Source organism: Equus caballus, chromosome 19 (genome assembly GCF_041296265.1).
Source record: "Equus caballus isolate H_3958 breed thoroughbred chromosome 19, TB-T2T, whole genome shotgun sequence".
NCBI classification, from domain to species: domain Eukaryota; kingdom Metazoa; phylum Chordata; class Mammalia; order Perissodactyla; family Equidae; genus Equus; species Equus caballus.
In genome coordinates, this window is record NC_091702.1 from 49,725,191 (window position 1) to 49,743,226 (window position 18,036).

At 45.3% G+C, this 18,036-nt stretch overlaps 1 protein-coding gene across 1 annotated transcript in view; it reads right to left on the reverse strand.

The window, feature by feature from the left end:
- Positions 1 to 18,036, reverse strand: part of UPK1B (uroplakin 1B) — a 28,273-nt gene that overhangs the window by 6,134 nt on the left and 4,103 nt on the right. The window contains exons 2-6 of the mRNA XM_001500783.7: positions 9,187 to 9,274; positions 7,949 to 8,149; positions 5,588 to 5,662; positions 4,784 to 4,906; positions 1,882 to 2,061 (exon numbers count right to left, since the gene is read on the reverse strand). Of these exons, the coding sequence (XP_001500833.5) occupies positions 1,882 to 2,061; positions 4,784 to 4,906; positions 5,588 to 5,662; positions 7,949 to 8,149; positions 9,187 to 9,274 (667 nt within the window). The remainder of the gene's footprint in view (positions 1 to 1,881; positions 2,062 to 4,783; positions 4,907 to 5,587; positions 5,663 to 7,948; positions 8,150 to 9,186; positions 9,275 to 18,036) is intronic.

Here is an 18,036-nt window from a genome sequence, read left to right on the forward strand (position 1 = left end):
TTGAATAATGCATGGCCCTCAAGGAGACTTACTTATAGAAAAAATAGACTTGTGAGTAAATAATTATAATATAGTTCAAGGTGTCAACTGCAATAGTACAAGTAAAGTAGATCAGGTACTGTGGTGGCATATTTTGCTTTGCAGAAAAGGATTGCTCTAGGAGAATTAGCAGGACTCAGAGAGAAGGGTGGTGTGTAAGAATCTGGGGGACTGGGGTAGGGAGATGTGGAAAGGATTAATAGATAAGAGATTATTCAAGGGTGAAGAATGAGTGAGACTGAGAAAGTAGGAGCACAGAGAGTCAGACAGAGAGAGGGAGTTCAGGATTCAGGAATCTGGTTGGGGAGTGGGGTTGAGTGATAATGAGGTTGTACTTGTGGTGCCACTGATGGGCAGTGGAAGTGGAAATGTTAAGGACAAAGTGAGGCCAAAGAACTGTGAGAAACGGCATTAGAAGGGTTGTCAAGACAGATGTGGAGCTCCCTCATTACTGGAATGTTACATGTGCCAGTGAGAATAGTGTTGCTGAGAGATAAACTGATTATCTGAGGGCAGACATTCTTTTCTGTCCCCTTCCAAGAGATCATAGTTTGTATGCAATTACAGTCCAATCAAGATATGTCTGCATGGGCCAGTTCCAGTGTTGAAATATTGAAAGCATTTTATTACTCCTGAGAGTGATCGTTATATTGCATATTGTGATTATAGGCAATGAATTTAATTTTATAGCAGTCTGAATATAACTGATTAAAATGATGCCAAAACAATGTTGCTGAAGAGCTAAATGAGGGTTGTTTTGAAAGACTCTGCAAAATAATCTGTGTCACTCTCACATCCTTTTCTGGATTAATGCAACCAATCCAAGCCCAGGCACCATGCCAGGTGTGGCGGGATGGTCAGCAGTCCAGTGTCCTTCATTCTGAAGTGCAGTTTGTATTACTTACTCCAAGACTAAAGCGTCTGACATTTCTCAATTATTGAGTGAACTGGCACACAAACTCACGAAGCAGTATACACCATTTCGGAGGCTGACCACAAGTATAGGAGGATTCTCTGCAGGGCTTTTCGGAACTATTACCAAATTCTTTCTTGGCTTAGAGTCTGGGATCTGGAGCCAGATTGTTAGCATTTGAATCCTGACTCAACCACTTACTAGCTGATTGACCTTGGGCAAGGTACTTATTAGCATCTCTATATTTCAATTCCTCATCCATGAAATAGGGATCATACTGGCACCTGCCTTTGAGCGTTAAATGAGTTGATATATGTATGGATCTTGGAACAGTATCTGGCTTTTAGTAAATATTCACTGAATGTTAGTTTTCATGATCATCACATCATCCTCATTAGGCTGGAAACACTTTTTCAAAAGCCATCTGTATGTAAACTCCCTTCTACCCAAATCACCAATCTAATATTTTATTAAGACCATCCTATATTACCACTGCCTAAGGAATGTGGATATATAATTACTGCATTTACCCTCAGCAATTCCCATTGCTTTGGAACTGGCAAAATGTTCTCTTTGTATATCATCCCTTCCAATGTACAGTTTGCAAAAAAGAGCAAATCTTTGTTTAATGTAAATAGTTTTTGAAATACTAATTCTCCACCTTGTACAAATAGTTTTCATTTAAACAAAGTTGGATTTTGCTGTTGCGTTCTCATGTTCTGTTGATTTTATTAAAATGTAAAGTTTCCCCGATCAGCCCTAGGTTAGCGTTCACATTTTACTAACAGAGAAGGAAATAGTTACCATGAATTTTAGGAAAAAAGATGCAGAATTTCTTACCGAGAGACTATGACCTACAGTTAACCAGTATTTTCCTCATGAAGAGTAGAGGAACTTTCTGGCAGGTCTTGGGAGGAGAGAGGACTCACCTGATTGTGATAATAACCGGGCACTCCGAGTTTGCAGGCCTCCAGGTTGAGAGGTTCTTTGAGACTGTTCATAACACAGCACTGACGAGGCCAGGGATAGTCGGCATCACTGTTCTCAGTCCGGAAGGCAGACGTGTATTTCTGCCAGTCGGATGGACCGTTTACGCCACAGCAATTGTCCTGTCAGCAGAGGAGAGACACAAAGTTCTCTTCCACAGTCGGAACTAGAGCCATCAATGTAGCAACTGAGGTTTTATGGAGAAAGAAGATATGGAAAGTGTACCACATCTTGTGTTTACTAAAAATCCCCAAATGAGAACTGAAGATATTGATAACATGTCTCGGAGTTTGCAAAATACTTTTACATTTATTACTTTACTAGCCATTAATGAGCTCTGTAGCCTTTGACAAGTTAAATTCTCTAAGCCTCATTTTTCTTAACAGTAAAACTAGGATAAATATAGTACCTACCTCATAGAGTTGTTGTGAGGATTAAATTGTTAATACACTTAGCGTGTCTAGTACATTGTCGGGCCCATTAATAAATACTAATACTTAATAAATACTACTATCTTGATACAAAAATGTGAGAGAGGTATAATTATTCTAATATTACATATGAGCAAGTTGAGAACCAGAAAATTAAAATTTTTAGTGGTGAAGAAATTATGAGTGATTCTTCTTGTTCTACTTTTCTATATATATATATATTTTTTTTTTTTTTTTTTTTTGAGGAAGATTAGCCCTGAGCTAACATCTGCTGCCAACCCTCCTATTTTTGTTGAGGAAGCCTGGCCCTGAGCTAACATCCGTGCCCATCTTCCTCTACTTTATATGTGGGACACCTGCCATAGCATGGCTTGCCAAGCGGTGCCATGTCTGCACCCGGGATCCGAACTGGCGAACTCTGGGCTGCCGAGATGGAACGTGTGAACCTAACTGCTGCGCCACTGGCCCAGCCCCAACTTTTCTATATTTTTAACTTTCTACTTTTGTAATGGGAGAAAATAAACTGGAAAAAAAATAACCAAAACCTGGTGGCACAAAGCTATGCCTCCACATAGGAAAGGAAAATTAATGAACACAAAACTAATATCCTTACAGCCTGGACAGAATTGAGGATAGAGGATAAAAAACAATTCATATCACTTTCCTTCCTTTTTATAAATTTTGCTAAAATGTTTCAAGGGAAGAAATTAAAACTATGGGCATCTCTCAACTTTTAGAAGAAATATATCCAAGCAAATTTGATGATAAGTCAACTGTCTTAAAAGCATGTCCTATTTTGCCACTGGCTTATGAAAATATCTCACCAAAGGAAATAATCATCCTGTACTTTGACCTGAGCGTTTTGGGGGAAAATGGTTAAGTTTGAGCCAGGCTTATTTCAGACTGGGGTTTAGAAAATTGGTAAGTGGATATTTCAAATGTGTGAACGTTCAAAGTGGGGGTTCCCAGAGGGGAGGGGGTTAGAGGGAAGGCTGACATAGGCGAAGGGAATTAAGGGGTACAAGCTTCCAGTCATCAAATAAATAGGTCAAGGGGATATAATACACAGCATGGGGAATACAGTCAACAATATTGTAACAACTTTGATGACAGATGGTCATTAGTCTTATCAGGTGATCATTTGGTAATGTAAATAAACATCAAATCACTATGTCGTACAATTGAAACTAACACAATATTGTATGTCAACTATACTTCAATAAGCAAACAAAGGTGTGAGCACTCGTGTTTCATTTGAAGAGCTTAGATCTTGCTAACAGAGTGGAAAACATACTTGACCTAGTCAGAGAAGTCATAGAAGGTGAAAAAGGGGCCAATGAATTGGAGGTCCAAATGGAGTAAAAAAAAAAATATATATTGGAATGGAAATATTAGAATAAGAGAAAGAAGGGGCTGGCCTGGTGGTGCGGCAGTTAAGTTCTCATATTCCACTTTGGTGGCCCGGGGTTTACCGGTTGGGATCCTGGGTGTGGACCTACGCACTGCTTGTCAGGCCATGCTGTGGCAGGCCTCCCACATATAAAGTGGAGGAAGATGGGCACAGATGTTAGCTCAGGGCCAGTCTTCCTCAGCAAAAAGAGGAGGATTGGCAGCAGATGTTAGTTCAGGGCTAATCTTCCTCAAAAAAAAAAAAAAGAAGAAGAAGGGAAGGAAATTATAGAAGATAGAGGGTAAAGAGAGAGTTCCAAAAGGGGTGGAGACTATAACTGAATTTGCTGATGACAGACTGAAGCGGTGGTGTTTGGGAGGGGAGGGGTGTAGGGGGTAGTGTGAGAGTTGGGTCAGATCAGGGCTTATGTAGGGGAAAAGAATGTATATACATATGGCAATGTAGGGGTGATAGTGGATATTCTGAAAGACGTGGACTTTTGATGGTATTTGAGGTAAACTTGAATATAAGGTATGACTGCCAGTCAGAGAAAACCAGGTGACCAAATCAAGCCATAGCCCGTGGTCCTTAGCAGGACTAGCCCATAGGAGGTGTGAAAAGGTGCTAACTGAGTCAAAGAGACAAAAACTGCCACTTGAGTTCACTGCGGGGCGGAGGAGGCGTTTTTTATTTACTGTAAGTGATGTCTGAGTTCCAAGGGGGCAGAGTGGGTGACTAATCTAAATTTCTTGACAATGTCATTATCCCTATAAATGGAAGCTAATCAGCATCGTGGCTTGAAATAAAATATAGAAGATCTAAGGGTCCCACTGAGTCATGTGTACACCCCATACCCCCTGCCATAAGAAGAATAGATGAACTTGCCTATGTCAAGTCTCTTTTTGAAGGAAACCCCCTTGGAGGCTGTGGTCCCCTCCCTTTGACTTTACTCCCAACCATACATACACCTCTGGATACTGGTTTAGGTACAAGGTGCCATCTCCCCAAGACCACAGGCATTACCTGCAGCATGAGTCTGTCCCAGGTTCTGGTGACGCCACTGTTCTTCCACTGGTCGTCGTTGTTTGGAGGGCTGCTGTTTTGGTACCTCTCCAGCATCTGCTTCAGGAAGAGGTTGGGTGTGAACTGTGGTGGGAGGATCAGCAAAGAGGGAGAGTTAGCTCACCAGTCAGTCCCCAAGGAGGAAAGTGATTTGCTCGGCCTGTTGCTGGGGGCACTGAACATTGTCTCCTGGGGTAAAACTGCTCAGAGGCACCGAGTAGGGGTAGGGTGGGTGTGAGGCCGCTCTGGTTGGCTGAAGTCCCCCATCTCCAAAGAAATGGTCTCACCCCACCGAGACCAGGGTGGACAGGCCTTGCAGGGTGCCTTAGGCTAGGGAGTGGAGGAAAGGAGAGAAAGCAGGATGCTGCACTGGGAGGAGTCTTCGATGTGCTGGACTATTGATCATGCTGTTGGAGGGCCAGTGGCCCTGGCAGGGTGGTGAGGAGCGTGCAGTTAGAAGCTTGCGGCTGGCAGTCTCGCCGCCTGGACTCAGGATTCTTCTCTTTCGCTCACCAGCTGTGTAACTTTGGACAAAGTACTTTACCTTTTAAAGATTCATTTTTTTAATCTCTAAAATGACCATAGTGATAATACCTATTTCATAGGGTTACTATAAAGATGAAGTAAAATTATGTATTTATTATTAATGTGCGCATTAGGGTGCCTGGCATGGAGTAAGGTCTCAATACATGTCAGCTGCTATGATGATGATAGTGATGATTCAGATGCTCATTTTTGCTCTGTGCTTTTTGAGCCCATACTCACAAAGTCTCGTTGTGTTGCTGCCGTGATACAAGATGCCACTTCAAAGCCATATACGATAAACATCAGAATGAAATACTGGAAGGGAAACAAGAGAAATAAGAGAATGGCATTTGCTTCCAAAGAGAGATTTTTTAATTTATTTTTCAGCACATTAGTCTAAATATAACCACTCAATCATTCACGTAGTTATTCAACAAAGCCTGATTTATCAGCTGTTTGGAGCAAGACTTGGTGCTAGGTGTAACCAGCTCAATTCTCTCCTTTTTCCAGAGAACAAACGACCATTGAATACAGAGCTTTCTCAGTCCAGTATTCTGCATTTCCATTTTAACTGGGAAAAACAAATCCAAAAAGACGAACTGATATGTGTGTGTGTGTGTGTTTGTGTGTGTGTGTGTTTGTTCAATGGCTGGCAAGGGTCTTAGTGCATCAGATACTATGTAGAGCCTCGTATAAATCCCGTTTCCTTAGGAGGAATTTTCTTTATGGTTTACTGAAAATTTAGAATTATACAGGTCAGAAAACGATGAACTGGATCGTGCTTAATACCCATTGTCCCCCCGATGGTGTCCAGTCTCATCAGGGAGGAACAGACAGCCTCCAGGTGCACAGCTCTTCACTGGCATTCTTCTCTCATCCCCCACCTGTCCAGTTACATCAGGTCAGGGGAGTGAAACAGAGCTCACTGTGTGTTGTTTTTATTGGTGGTGGTAGTGTGTGTGTGTGTGTGCACGCACGTGGACATGCGCATGCACCCATGTGTGCACAAGATGCTTCCACACCACACTGCCCCTGTTTATGGCTGGAAAATATCTGAACAAGCAATGGCCTCTGAATCTGGGACGGGACTGTTTGCCAGGGCTCCCTCTTTGCCCTCCTCGGCCTTGCACCTATGCTTTTGGTCCTTGAATTCTTCTGGGGAAGGGGCTCTGCGGTCAGTGAGGGAGAGCAGGGGAGACAGTTCTCGCCCAGGGCGGGGAGGCTGTCTGAGCAGGACCCTCTGTGGCCCTAACCACTCCGCCCACAAAAAGTCTTTGGCGCCTTACCAGCAGGAGCATCTTCAGAGGCCTCATAACATTTCCCCCTGTCTTAGTTGCTGCCTTGTTCTTTGTCAAGAGCTTTGCTGGCTCCCCTTAAGGAGGCTCAGGACCCTTAGAGACACTCCAGAAAGGAGGCACAGGGTGCAGGTGTTTCTCCATCAGCCCCTTAGAGGGTGCTCTGCTCCTTTTCTGGGGCCACGGTGAAGAAGCTTCCCTCTCAGCTGAGTTCTCCTGGCTGCAGGCACACATGGTGGCCCAAAGTGAGACTGCGATGCAGGTGAAGCTCGTCTCTAGGGACGCCTGCCTCTCCTCTCCCTTTCCCTGCATTCATTTCCCCACCCTGCAAGAGTCGGGGCGGGAGTAACTCACGCTAAGGAAGCAGAGAATGTCAATGTTCTGCATTCCCTGGGTAGCAGGACAAGGTTAGATCACAGGAACAGTAGATCAACAAGCACTTTAGGTTGCTGGACTCGTTCCATAAAGGTGGAACTCAGGTTCTGTGGCATTTGGGGATGAGTTATTTCAGGGTGGGGAGTGGGAGTGGGGCCCCATCACAGTGTGAGAAACTGCTGGGGCCAGAGTAGAGGTCTAGACCCAATATGAAGGTTCTTAGCTCTGCCGGCTGCAAACGTGCTTCCATCTGCAAAGGCAGGGCGCAACCTTGCCGTCTGTGGCTTGGCAGAAGCCCCTCTGTGGTGTGCAGAGTTAGAGCCTCCACAGGCAGGCGGGAGAGGAAGCTGTCCTCTGCAGTGGGGGCATCTAGGTTTCCCAGGGGCCCCGAAGATCAGAGTGAATGCATCATATGAGAAGTGCAGGTTGTACAAAATCATCGGCTTTGGGCTCAAAAATGTCTGAAAAGGCTCACACTTTCTCTTAAAAATTCACACCTATTTTGCATTTTATATCCTAATGTATCAATGCCTGAATAATAGTCAAATAATATTTAAACTACTGATTGTCTAGAGAAAAAAATCTAATTATCAAGTTCTCACTCTGCCTCTCCTGTGGCCTATGTAGGTCCTGGCTGGACCTTTCGGGCACATGCAGACACCAGTGGGAGAAGCAAAGATCTGGAAAATCAGGGTTCCCCCTGCCCCATGTGTCTCCTCTGTACTAGAATCTTCTGGTCTTACAATAATGGAGGGCTTCCTTGCCCCCACACGGACAAGCTTCCCTGCAGGGAGAGCCTTCCCTCCTCACTCCTCAGCTGGCACTCTCTGCTCCCACCTACACCGCGAAAGCCAAAGCAGGATGCTAGGGAAGAAAAACAATCCACCAAAATTGGTCCAGGAGACAGCTGTAGAGAGTTTTAAGGTCTCACCGCCAGAAGAATTTTCCTGTTGGACTTCATGATGCCCACGATGCCTAGAACGGACAGGCAGAAGAGGCAGATGCCGACAAACATGCCGATCCAGGCTGCACCATAGATGTCGTCATTGTTGGTGGCTTCAAGCAGCGGGTAGAGGCTGTGTTGGTCGGATACAAAGAAGATGCACTCTGCGGTCAGGGCGATGCCGCACATCTGGAAGCAGAAAGGGTTCTGTCAGGCTGGCGGCCAGGAGAGCAGCTTTGGGAAAGGGGGTAGAGAAGTGGGTGAGGAAGAAAGACTAACTCTGTCCTCTGCATAGGCTCTAAGCAACTGACTTAAACTCTTCATAGCCAGGAAATCACATAGCTCCTTCCAGCTGCTAATTGGTTGCATGCCTCCTTCCACATGTCACTCTGTCTTATTGCTGTTTGGGAAAAGACCCAAACAATTTCAGACCATCTATAAAGTCCTTGGGGCATGAGCCATTCAAACAACATCTTCCAGTGTGAAGATAATCTTCCACCCCACTCCCATTGCCCGTCACCCAAATTCCTGGACTGTAATATTTCAACCGGCCGTGGTCATATTTATCAGTGCCAGAGAGCCACTAGATGTTAGAGCTGGAAGGAACCTTGGTGGTCCTCTTTCCCACCCCCTGTATTTTATAGATGAGGGATCTTGGCCCTGAAAGGCAGTGACTTGTCCAAAGTCACATGGAGTCAGAGGCAGAGCTGGGTCAAGAGCCAGAGATCCTGACTGCTAAGTGCTTTCTCACCACACTGTGCCCATACACCTTGGCCTCGGGGCTACTCTCACATCCTGGTGCTGGCTTCTGTATGAGGAGAACAGGAAGATGCAAACATCTGTCCCCAGCAGCCTTAACAGCAGAGTCCCACGGAAGTCAAACCAAGGTGAAATAGCAAAGAAACACGAAGCGTGTGTGTGGTGGGGAGGGCGTGGACGCTGACTGTGGTTGACATGGCTCTTTTTAGATTCTCCTGTTTTAAAGTTGGGAGGGCAATATCTATTTTTTTTAACCATGGTCTTTTGACATATTACGTAGTTATATATGATTATTTATATAGTTCAATTCTAGCTGGCATATTTTACTAACACATTTCTTAAAATAAAGAAAAGATGTAGGGAGCCAGTAATTATATCATTATTTTCCTCTAAACTTTCACTTTTGATTGATCTAAAATCATGATTACAGGAAAAGCAGAATGTCCTGAAAAATACTCAATACTTACACCAATAACCACATTTCCAAAAATCAGCAGGCCCTGGAAGCAACGAACAGTGGAGTCGTCCTTGGCCATCTTCAGGATCCCCCAGCAGCTGCAGACACAGTGGAGAACATTACTACTTAATAGGAGCAGGTGACAATTCTGCTGAAGTCCCCTGACATGACCGAATCACGCTGCTGTGTGTTGCCTTCCTGTGTTCCAAAGCATCCAAACCATTTTGGGCACTAAGCTCAGTAATCACTGTAATTTTATAAAGAACAAAAAAAAGTAAAGACTGCCAGGCCACAGTCAGTGACTTTCAGGAGTTCGTTAGCATGCGGAGTATACAGACCACGTACAGTCATCCCTCCTTATCTGGAGCAGATACGTTCCAAGACCCCCAGTGGACGCCTGAAACCATGGAGAGTACTGAACACTATATATACTATGTTTTTTCCTGTACAGACATACCTATGATAAACTTTGATTTATAAATCAGGCACAATAAGAGATTAACAACAATAACTAATAAAATAAAACAATTCTAACAATATACTGTAGTAAAAGCTACTGTAGATCTTAGCCACCTCAGCATGCGATTTTTTTCTTCCCTTATTAAGATGAGAACTTTCACTTTTTCACTTAAAGGAAGCAGTTTACGGCTTCTCTTTGGCATCCGAATTGCCAGCATCACTACACTTGCACTTAGAGGCCATTATTAAGTAAAATAAGGGCTCGTTGAACACAAGCACTGCGAAACCGCGACAGTGGATCTGATACTGAGAGGCTGCTACGTGGCTAACAGCCGGGTCCCTATACAGTTTGGATACCCTGGTTAAAGGGACAAGTCACATTCTGGGCAGGATGGAGCAAGATGGCACGAGATTTCATCACGCTACTCAGAACAGTGTGTGTTTAAAACTTATGAATTGGGGCCGGCCCTGTGGCCGAGTGGTTAAGTTCACACACTCAGCTTCGGCGGCCTGGGGTTTCACTGGTTCGGATCCCAGGCGCGGACAAGGCACCACTCATCAGGCCACGCTGAGGCGGCATCCTACATGGCACAGCCAGAGGCACTCACAACTAGAATATACAACTATGTACTGTGGGGTGTTGGGGAGAAGAAGAAGAAAAAAGAAGATTGGCAACAGATGTTAGCTCAGATGCCAATCTTTAAAAACTAAATAAATAAAACTTATGAATTATTTATTTCTGGATTTTTCCATTTAGTATTTTTGGACCATGGTTGAACAGGAGTAACTGAAACCAAGGAAAGCAAAACTGCCATATGGGGGACTACTGTACTTCTGAGTGATGGACTGAGGCCCCGCCAGTCACCACAGGCACACTTGAGGTGGCGATCACTTCGGGCAGCCCCAAAGCACACGAGGGTCCTTGGTCTAGCTCTTCACACGTTTGGTCCTGGAAAACTGAAACCCAAAGGGTAATCCCATGGCCAGAGTTGGCAGACAGTTCCCACATGAACTGTTAGGCAGCTGTTAAAAAGCATTATTTCCAGAAGATTTTATCTTCAAAAACAGTTGGCAAATAAAAAAGTACCCAGACACACAAGTTGGGGAGAAAAGAGGGACTGATGTTTACTCTCTTCTATGTGCCACTCCACTAGATACTTTACATGCACACATCTGATTCTCATTACCCGATTAGGAAGAGAAAGAGAAAGGGTGAGAAGGCTCATTTTGCAGATGAGGCAACTGAAGCTTAAATTTAGGTAAATTAAGTTCTCTGGGGTCATACAACCAGTGAGCGGGAGGCTGGAGACCTTGGTCTATGTGACTCCAGAGACCAAGCTCATTCTCCCAGCCCGCACTGGCTGCCAGAATTATTTACAAGGTTTAGCGCTTTGTATGCCACCAAAAATAAGCGTCTCCCTCTTTGAGGATTCTCTGGAAGGAATACGAGGGTAAGTGTTTGGTCAATTACTTTGGCTTTGTTTTTTTTTTTTTTAAAGATTTTATTTTTTCCTTTTTCTCCCCAAAGCCCCCTGGTACATAGTTGTGTATTCTTCGTTGTGGGTTCTTCTAGTTGTGGCATGTGGGACGCTGCCTCAGCGTGGTCTGATGAGCAGTGCCATGTCCACGCCCAGGATTCGAACTAACGAAACACTGGGCCGCCTGCAGCAGAGCGCGCGAACTTAACCACTCGGCCACTGGGCCAGCCCCAATTACTTTGGCTTTTGTACGTGAAATACCTGGAGAAAAGCCATCCGCATCTCTTACTGCCTTATTAATTAATCACTTCGTGCATTCATGCTATAAATAAAAATGTATTAAATAGTACAACTTGTGCTGTGAGATATACAAAGATATGTAAGGGAGATTGTTGTATTCTAGGATTTCATTCTCTAGTAGCGAAGCTATGTTCCTAAATCATTCTAATTCATCTAGGAAGACCCTAGGCTCTGTGGGAGTTCCGAGGAGGGAAGATGTAAGCCTTGCAGAATCTGTGTGGTTTTGCTAAGTCGACTAGAGCAGAGTGGGTGTGGGAGGAAGGTGGGGCGGGGGACATTCGAGGGAAAGGGAAAGTCGAGGCGTAGAGAGCTAGACGAGCAAGGTCCCCAGGGGAGAGCAAATGAATCAGTTTGGCTGAAGTCCTGGTTTGTGCAGGGGATCAGTGGGAAGCAAGCCTTCTAATTTGACCTAGACCTTGCTTAATTTTAACTTCATTGATACATTCTAATGTGAGCACTAACAACCTCCAGGTAATCTTAAACATCTTTAAATATTTCCCTTACTTGTTCACCTGGGTAGCTATGGGAATTGAAGGAATTAAAATTTATGAGTGTTTTTGGCCCAGAATTGGCATATAAGGGGTACTCCATCAATGTTTGCTGAATGAATAGAAGAATTTGGGCTATTGGTACCAGATCCCTATGTGTAGTTCCTGCTTAGAAATCCCGTTCATTTCTTTATGCTTGGAAATATCATTTCATGCTTAGAGAGGTCACTCATTCCTTCCAGTGAGTGTCGCACACTAGACTGAGTGGAGCCCGGGTGCCCTGAAGGAGTTAATGCACCGACCCCACCCAGGGGGAACCTTCCTCACGCAGCCAGATCAGTCACCTTGTCAGGTTCATTACTGGTATGCACTGACATTGCTCCTGACCGGTCGGGTTACCATCTGAACTAGAAACACAAATAAATACACTGTGACAGGTAGAAGTTCAGACAACATAAGTATAGAGAGCAAAGGGCAAAAATCTGGAGAGGCCAAATTCACCAACCGGTACTGACTACGAACCCATTTGCCAGGTGGTGGCCTATTGGTGGTGATTAGTTGGGCTTAAAGAACAGAAAGAAGACCATTCGTTCTTTCAAGGAATTTAAAGTGTGATTACAGCAACACGGATTCAAAGCAAAAATGACCATGCCCAGTAGAATAAAGGGGGAGAGTAGGGTTGTGCACCAAAGAGGGGCTTTCTGGGGGCAGAAAGGAGCTGAAGGGACCCTGAACAAGGAATTTGGCCCCAGCGATGACCCAATTGTGCCCCATAACATGCATATTTTCCCAAAGATGACTCCACCACACAGAGATTTACAAAGAGGGGAAGAGACCAATGAATTTTCAGTGGGAAAACTGCAAGAGTGAGCATGAGGGTGGGGAAGTGAGATAAGAGTGGGAGAGAGAAGGAAGGAGGCAGACACGAGCTTGGTTTGAGCAACAAGATGCATGGACTGGAGAAATCTAGACAGGCCAGTGGTAAGAAAGGCCAGGGAGGCCGCCCTGGGGAGGCAGGGGCTGGATTTAGGAGGGGCAGGAATGTGTGGATGGGCAAGGAGCTCTGAAGTCGCTGACCACTAGGTTGTTCTCCTGCCTCACTACATTCTCTCTTCTCCTTCAGGCCTCTGGCATCAGTGGCACTTAACAACTTAGAAAGTCACTCCTCTCTTCCAAAATAATGAAATGATGAGGAAAGCTGTCATTTAAGGAGCACTTGCAATGTTCTCGGTGCATGCTGGGCACTTACTGTTCATCCTGTCAACTGAGAGATGGGTATTTTTACCAAAATCTGCATTCGTTTCCTATGGCTGCTGTAACAAGTTACCACATTCTTAGTGGCTTCAAACCACATGACCGTATTCTCTTACACTTCTGGAGGCCAGCAGTGTGAAATGAGTTTCATGGGGCTAACAGCAAGGTGTCAGCAGAACTGCCCTCCTTCCGGAGGGTCCAGGGGAGAATCTGGTTTCTTGTCATTTTGCAGACGAAGACAAGGAGGCTTGAAAAGATTAATTACCCTGCCCGAGGCCTCATTGCTAGAAAGTGCAAACGCTGAGATTCAAACCCAGGTCACACCCACAACTAAAATACATAACTATATACTGGGGGGATTGGGGAGAAAAAGCAGAAAGGAAAAAAAAAAAAACCCAGGTCTGCCTGGCTCCAGATCGTTTACTTAACCCTTTCCCATTTGTAAAGTCCTGCCGCAGAGCAAATCTTTTCAGTACCAGAAGCCGCTGCCTCGCTTCCTTGCCAGCCCTGGGAGCAGGAGGGTAGACACAGCTTCCTGCTCAGAAGATCGTGCTTTTGTGAAGGCTGGAATCACGAGCCTCTTGCACTCACTTCTCCAGGTTCCTGTCTCCTTAGCTCCTCACACTGCATGAATAGCGGCACATTTTCCTCAAACCCAGGCCGCACCCACACGTTTTCACAGAAAATCTGTCTAAATGTATCCCAAACCTGCAGCTCTCGCACCCCCACCTCGGGACCGAAGTTGTTAGAAGGTGCACCCGGGCAGAGAGTCTGCATCTCTCAGCCTCTCCTTGGCCACTGGCAATTAGACTAGGTTGGTGTCTAGAAGACCCAAAACATTTGTTGTACTCCCCAAAAGACTGCAAATGTCAAGAGGGGTGGCCATTAGGGAGCCAAGGGTGGGCTTCTGGCACCTCACAGTGTAGTCCGGTGGCTGTGGTCTAATGGTGAGCACACTGGACTCGGCGTCAGAACGCCCAGATTCAAAGCCCCGTCTTGCTCAGTCCTCATGCTATAACCCTGGGCAATGCCACCCAGGTCTTCTTCCTCACTTACAAAATGGGTAAAACACAACTTGTTTGATGGAGTGGTTGTGATCACTGAGATAAAAGAGGCAGGAGTGGTTGGCAAACACCCAGATTGTTTACAAATGTAGGAAATGACAAATAATTCCCAGGGGGATGCTCAGGAGGGGCGGCCTACTGGGCTATGGCCATAGAAGGGAGGTTGTAATGGTGACTGGTCCCACAGCCAAAGGCTCCCAGGTTGAGGTGAAGCTGCCCCTCCCACCTTCCCTCTGCTCCCTGTTCAACGGTTGCTCTGCTGGAGGAAGCCTTACCCGTCTGTGCCGATTTTTATTCCCCATGAAGGATTCATGGGGGAAAAAAATCTTTTTGGGGAAGGAAAGAAAGCTTCTCAGTTGCGCTTGGGGTGTGGCGAGAGGCAGGTACCAAGCAGCACGTCCGCGAGGGAGGGGCCCTGTGTGCATTCCATCAGCATTCCTGAACAGCTAACACCCAACGCTGGGCCTCGGCCATCCTGCTTCAGCCAGCTCTGGGGCCTCTGCTCCGGATTGCGAGGTGGTGCAGGGATGGCCCTCGATGTCCTCCTCTGTGCTGGGGCTGCTTTCTCTTTGACACAGAAGGGACTCAGAGGGGACTCCATCCTGCTCCCTTTGTGCATTCTTTCCTCCTGCTATCAACCTATGAATGGCTTCCTGCACTTTATTGCACTTTATTGTCCTCCAAAGCAGGACGAAGCCCTGGGACCCTGTGTTATTTGTCTTTCTAGGTCCAAAGTGGCACAGTGCCTGACACATAGTAGGCATGCAATAGATTATTTTGCTAAACAAAAGAGCAGATAAAGTAAATTTTAAAATGTCTATTTGAATGAATGAGTGAATGCATGAGTGAATTTTCTGCCTACACCTTTATTGCAGAACAAGTAGAGAGTTTGGTGAAGTAGAGAGAACAGGGGCTTTCCACTGACTTGGGTTTGAATCTTAGCTCCACCATTCAGCAGTTTTGTGACCTCGGGTGTTACTTAATCCTGTTCAGCTTCATCTCTACATGGGTATCGTAATCCTCATGCTGAGAGTTACCGTGAAAATTAAACGAGAATATATGTGAAGTTCTGATACAATATTAGTTACCCATCCAACATTAATTTCCTTTACTTTTGCCTCGGTTTCCTGAAGCAGACAGACCAGAGCTAATAGACTAGGGAGTGGTGAGGGCACCTGAAGCTAGTGATTTAATTTTGTTTTAAAACAGAGCCACATTTTCAAAGGACTCATGGAACTATGATTTCAACGTGGAACTCTAATATACAAAAGCTGATCAAAATCTGGCCAAAAGAGGAGCGGGGAGCCTGGGCCTCCCAGAGCTTCCCCTCGTCAGGTCTAAACTTCTAACCATGTGGCTAGCCAGAGTGGTTGGAAACCACCATTCTAGAGCTAACACAAATGAAACATGTAGGCAAATTACTGAGCTCAGAGGCAGTTACCCAAGACATTGGAAGACACTCAAGAGTGAAGCTGGAAAATCCTAGTCAAAATGTGTAAGTTGATATCACGCAGTCTCTGCGTCAAGAAGACTCCCGTTCAGTGGAAAACTTCTAGGAAAGACCCCCGGGCAACGGAGGCCAGTGAGTTTACTTCCATTCTAGACAGCTGGCGGAATGTTAGGAAGGGCTGTGTTCCTGGGGCACTTCAAGGTGGGGGCAGCGTGATTCCTGCAAGAGGAAACAATCAGACCTGGCTAAGCTAGGGCTCTTGGAAGGCTATTAAATGCCCATGCATAAGGACAGACTCATCAACTTATTTAGGTTAAAAGAAGAAAAACTCTGATAAATTTCCACACTGATGGCTATTAAAACAAAATTATGAATTTCTTGACCTCTCCAAAGGGCATAGGCACGGAGAGAGAAAAAAAGGGAGGGACAAATGGACCCTTCTCTACTTCCAGAATATAAACTATGGTGTTCTCTGGGGCCTGGTAGTAGCTGTGCCTTAAGAAATTAATAACTTCTTGAGTTTTGGTCTGCCTGCCTGATAAGGAAGTATTGAAACAGAGACCCTGGGAAGGTTAATTTTATGTGTCAACTTGACTAGAATATGGTGCCCAGTTGTTTGGCCAAATACCAGTCTAGATATTGCTTGAAAATATCTTTTAGATGTTATTAACGTTGAAATCAGTAGCCTTGAGTAAAGCAGATTACCTTCCATAATGTGGTGGGCCTCACCCAGTCAATCGAAGGGTGTAAGAGCAAGGACTGACGTTTCCTAAAGAAGCAGCAATTCTGCCTCAAGATTGCAGCATAGAAACGCTGTCGGAGTTTCCAGGTGGCCACTTTCAGATTCAAGACTGCAACATCAACTTCTTAACCGAATTTTCAGGCTGCTGGTCTGCCCTACAGATTTCAGGCTCACCAGCCTCCACAACCACGTGAGACAATTCTTTAAAATGAACCTCTTTCTCTCTCTCTCTATCTTATTGGTTCCATTTCTGTGGAGAACCCTGAATAATACACCCCTTGATTTGGATTGATTTATATTTTTTACAGGAGGAAATAAATGATCATTTTCTGATGCTTCCTGAGACCATTTTACCCTTTCCTTCCAGTTCAGATGCCAGCCCCTAACAGCTGGCTCAGATGAAGTCAACACTTTCTGTCTCCCTTCCACACAGTGATGCCAGAGCGAACTTTCTAAAGCAGACATTCTCAAATGATCATACAGAGCACAGAGAGTCTACCTACTGGGGCAACATACTTTGATGCCAAAATTGAGTAATTGCCGTCATTTCCTAATTTGAAGAAAAATTAATGATGAAAATTTGTCATTTCAAGCCTTTTCCTCTCACAGATTTTTCTTCAGTCTTAGGTATCTGCTACCACCTGTCTAGCTGGAATCTAGTTTATAGTACGAATTTAGGTCAAAATGATCTACTTACTTTAAATTTAATATATCCACACTTTGTAGTGTTCCACAAAGATAAACGTGCCTTCGAGGTGTCAGTCCCTTAATCAGTCTTGAGACCCACCGTCCTCAATCACAGCTCTGAGTTTCCATCACTCCCCTGCTTCAACCCCTTCAAGGCTCCCTCTTGCCTCCATTTAAAGGGGAACCCTGGAGAGCTCCCGCCCCACCAACCGCCTCAGCCACAGGCTCCTTCTTACTTCCTAACGCCTCACGGCTCCACTTGTCCGCCCATTCTCTCCTGCCGACCCACCTCTTCAAATCCGGATTTCTCCCGTACTGCTCTGTCGCACTTGAATTTGGGAACTTTCTGGCTTTGAGCTCTTGGAGACAGACCAATGACTTCCCTTGCCTATATCTACAGGCTTTGTCCAGACTCAACCATTTCATTTTCCTTCTGGCACATGGAAGAGAGGGTGGGCAATTTCAGAGATAAGGCACAAACTCCTTAGCCCACCAGCTTCCCAAGGACCTGCTGCTTACCTTCCTCCGACCCTCGGAGCGTCCTCATCATGCATCCAGGAGGCCTTGCGCTTCGGATGGCTCTGCCTCTGGAATCCCTGCTCTCATTTCTGCCCACTGAACTCCTTACCACCTTCTGAAGTTCAGCTGAAACCTCTTCTTTCCCCATCGACCCTTGCCCAGAAAGATCCTTGCTTCCACACCTCCCTCTCTGCCCTGAGCAAACAGCTCTCCAGGGAGCTCAAACCGTGTCCTGTTTGGTGGGTCCATGTGTGTGGCTTTTCTTCCCTGCTCGCCTGTGCCATGGCAATCTAGCCTGGTACTTTGTTACCTCTTTTCTTTACCCAAGTTTGTTTAATAAGTTATTCTGAATCCACAAAGGAATAGATGGCCATGCATTTAAAAAGTCAATTTGACAAATAACTGCACTAAAGAAACAA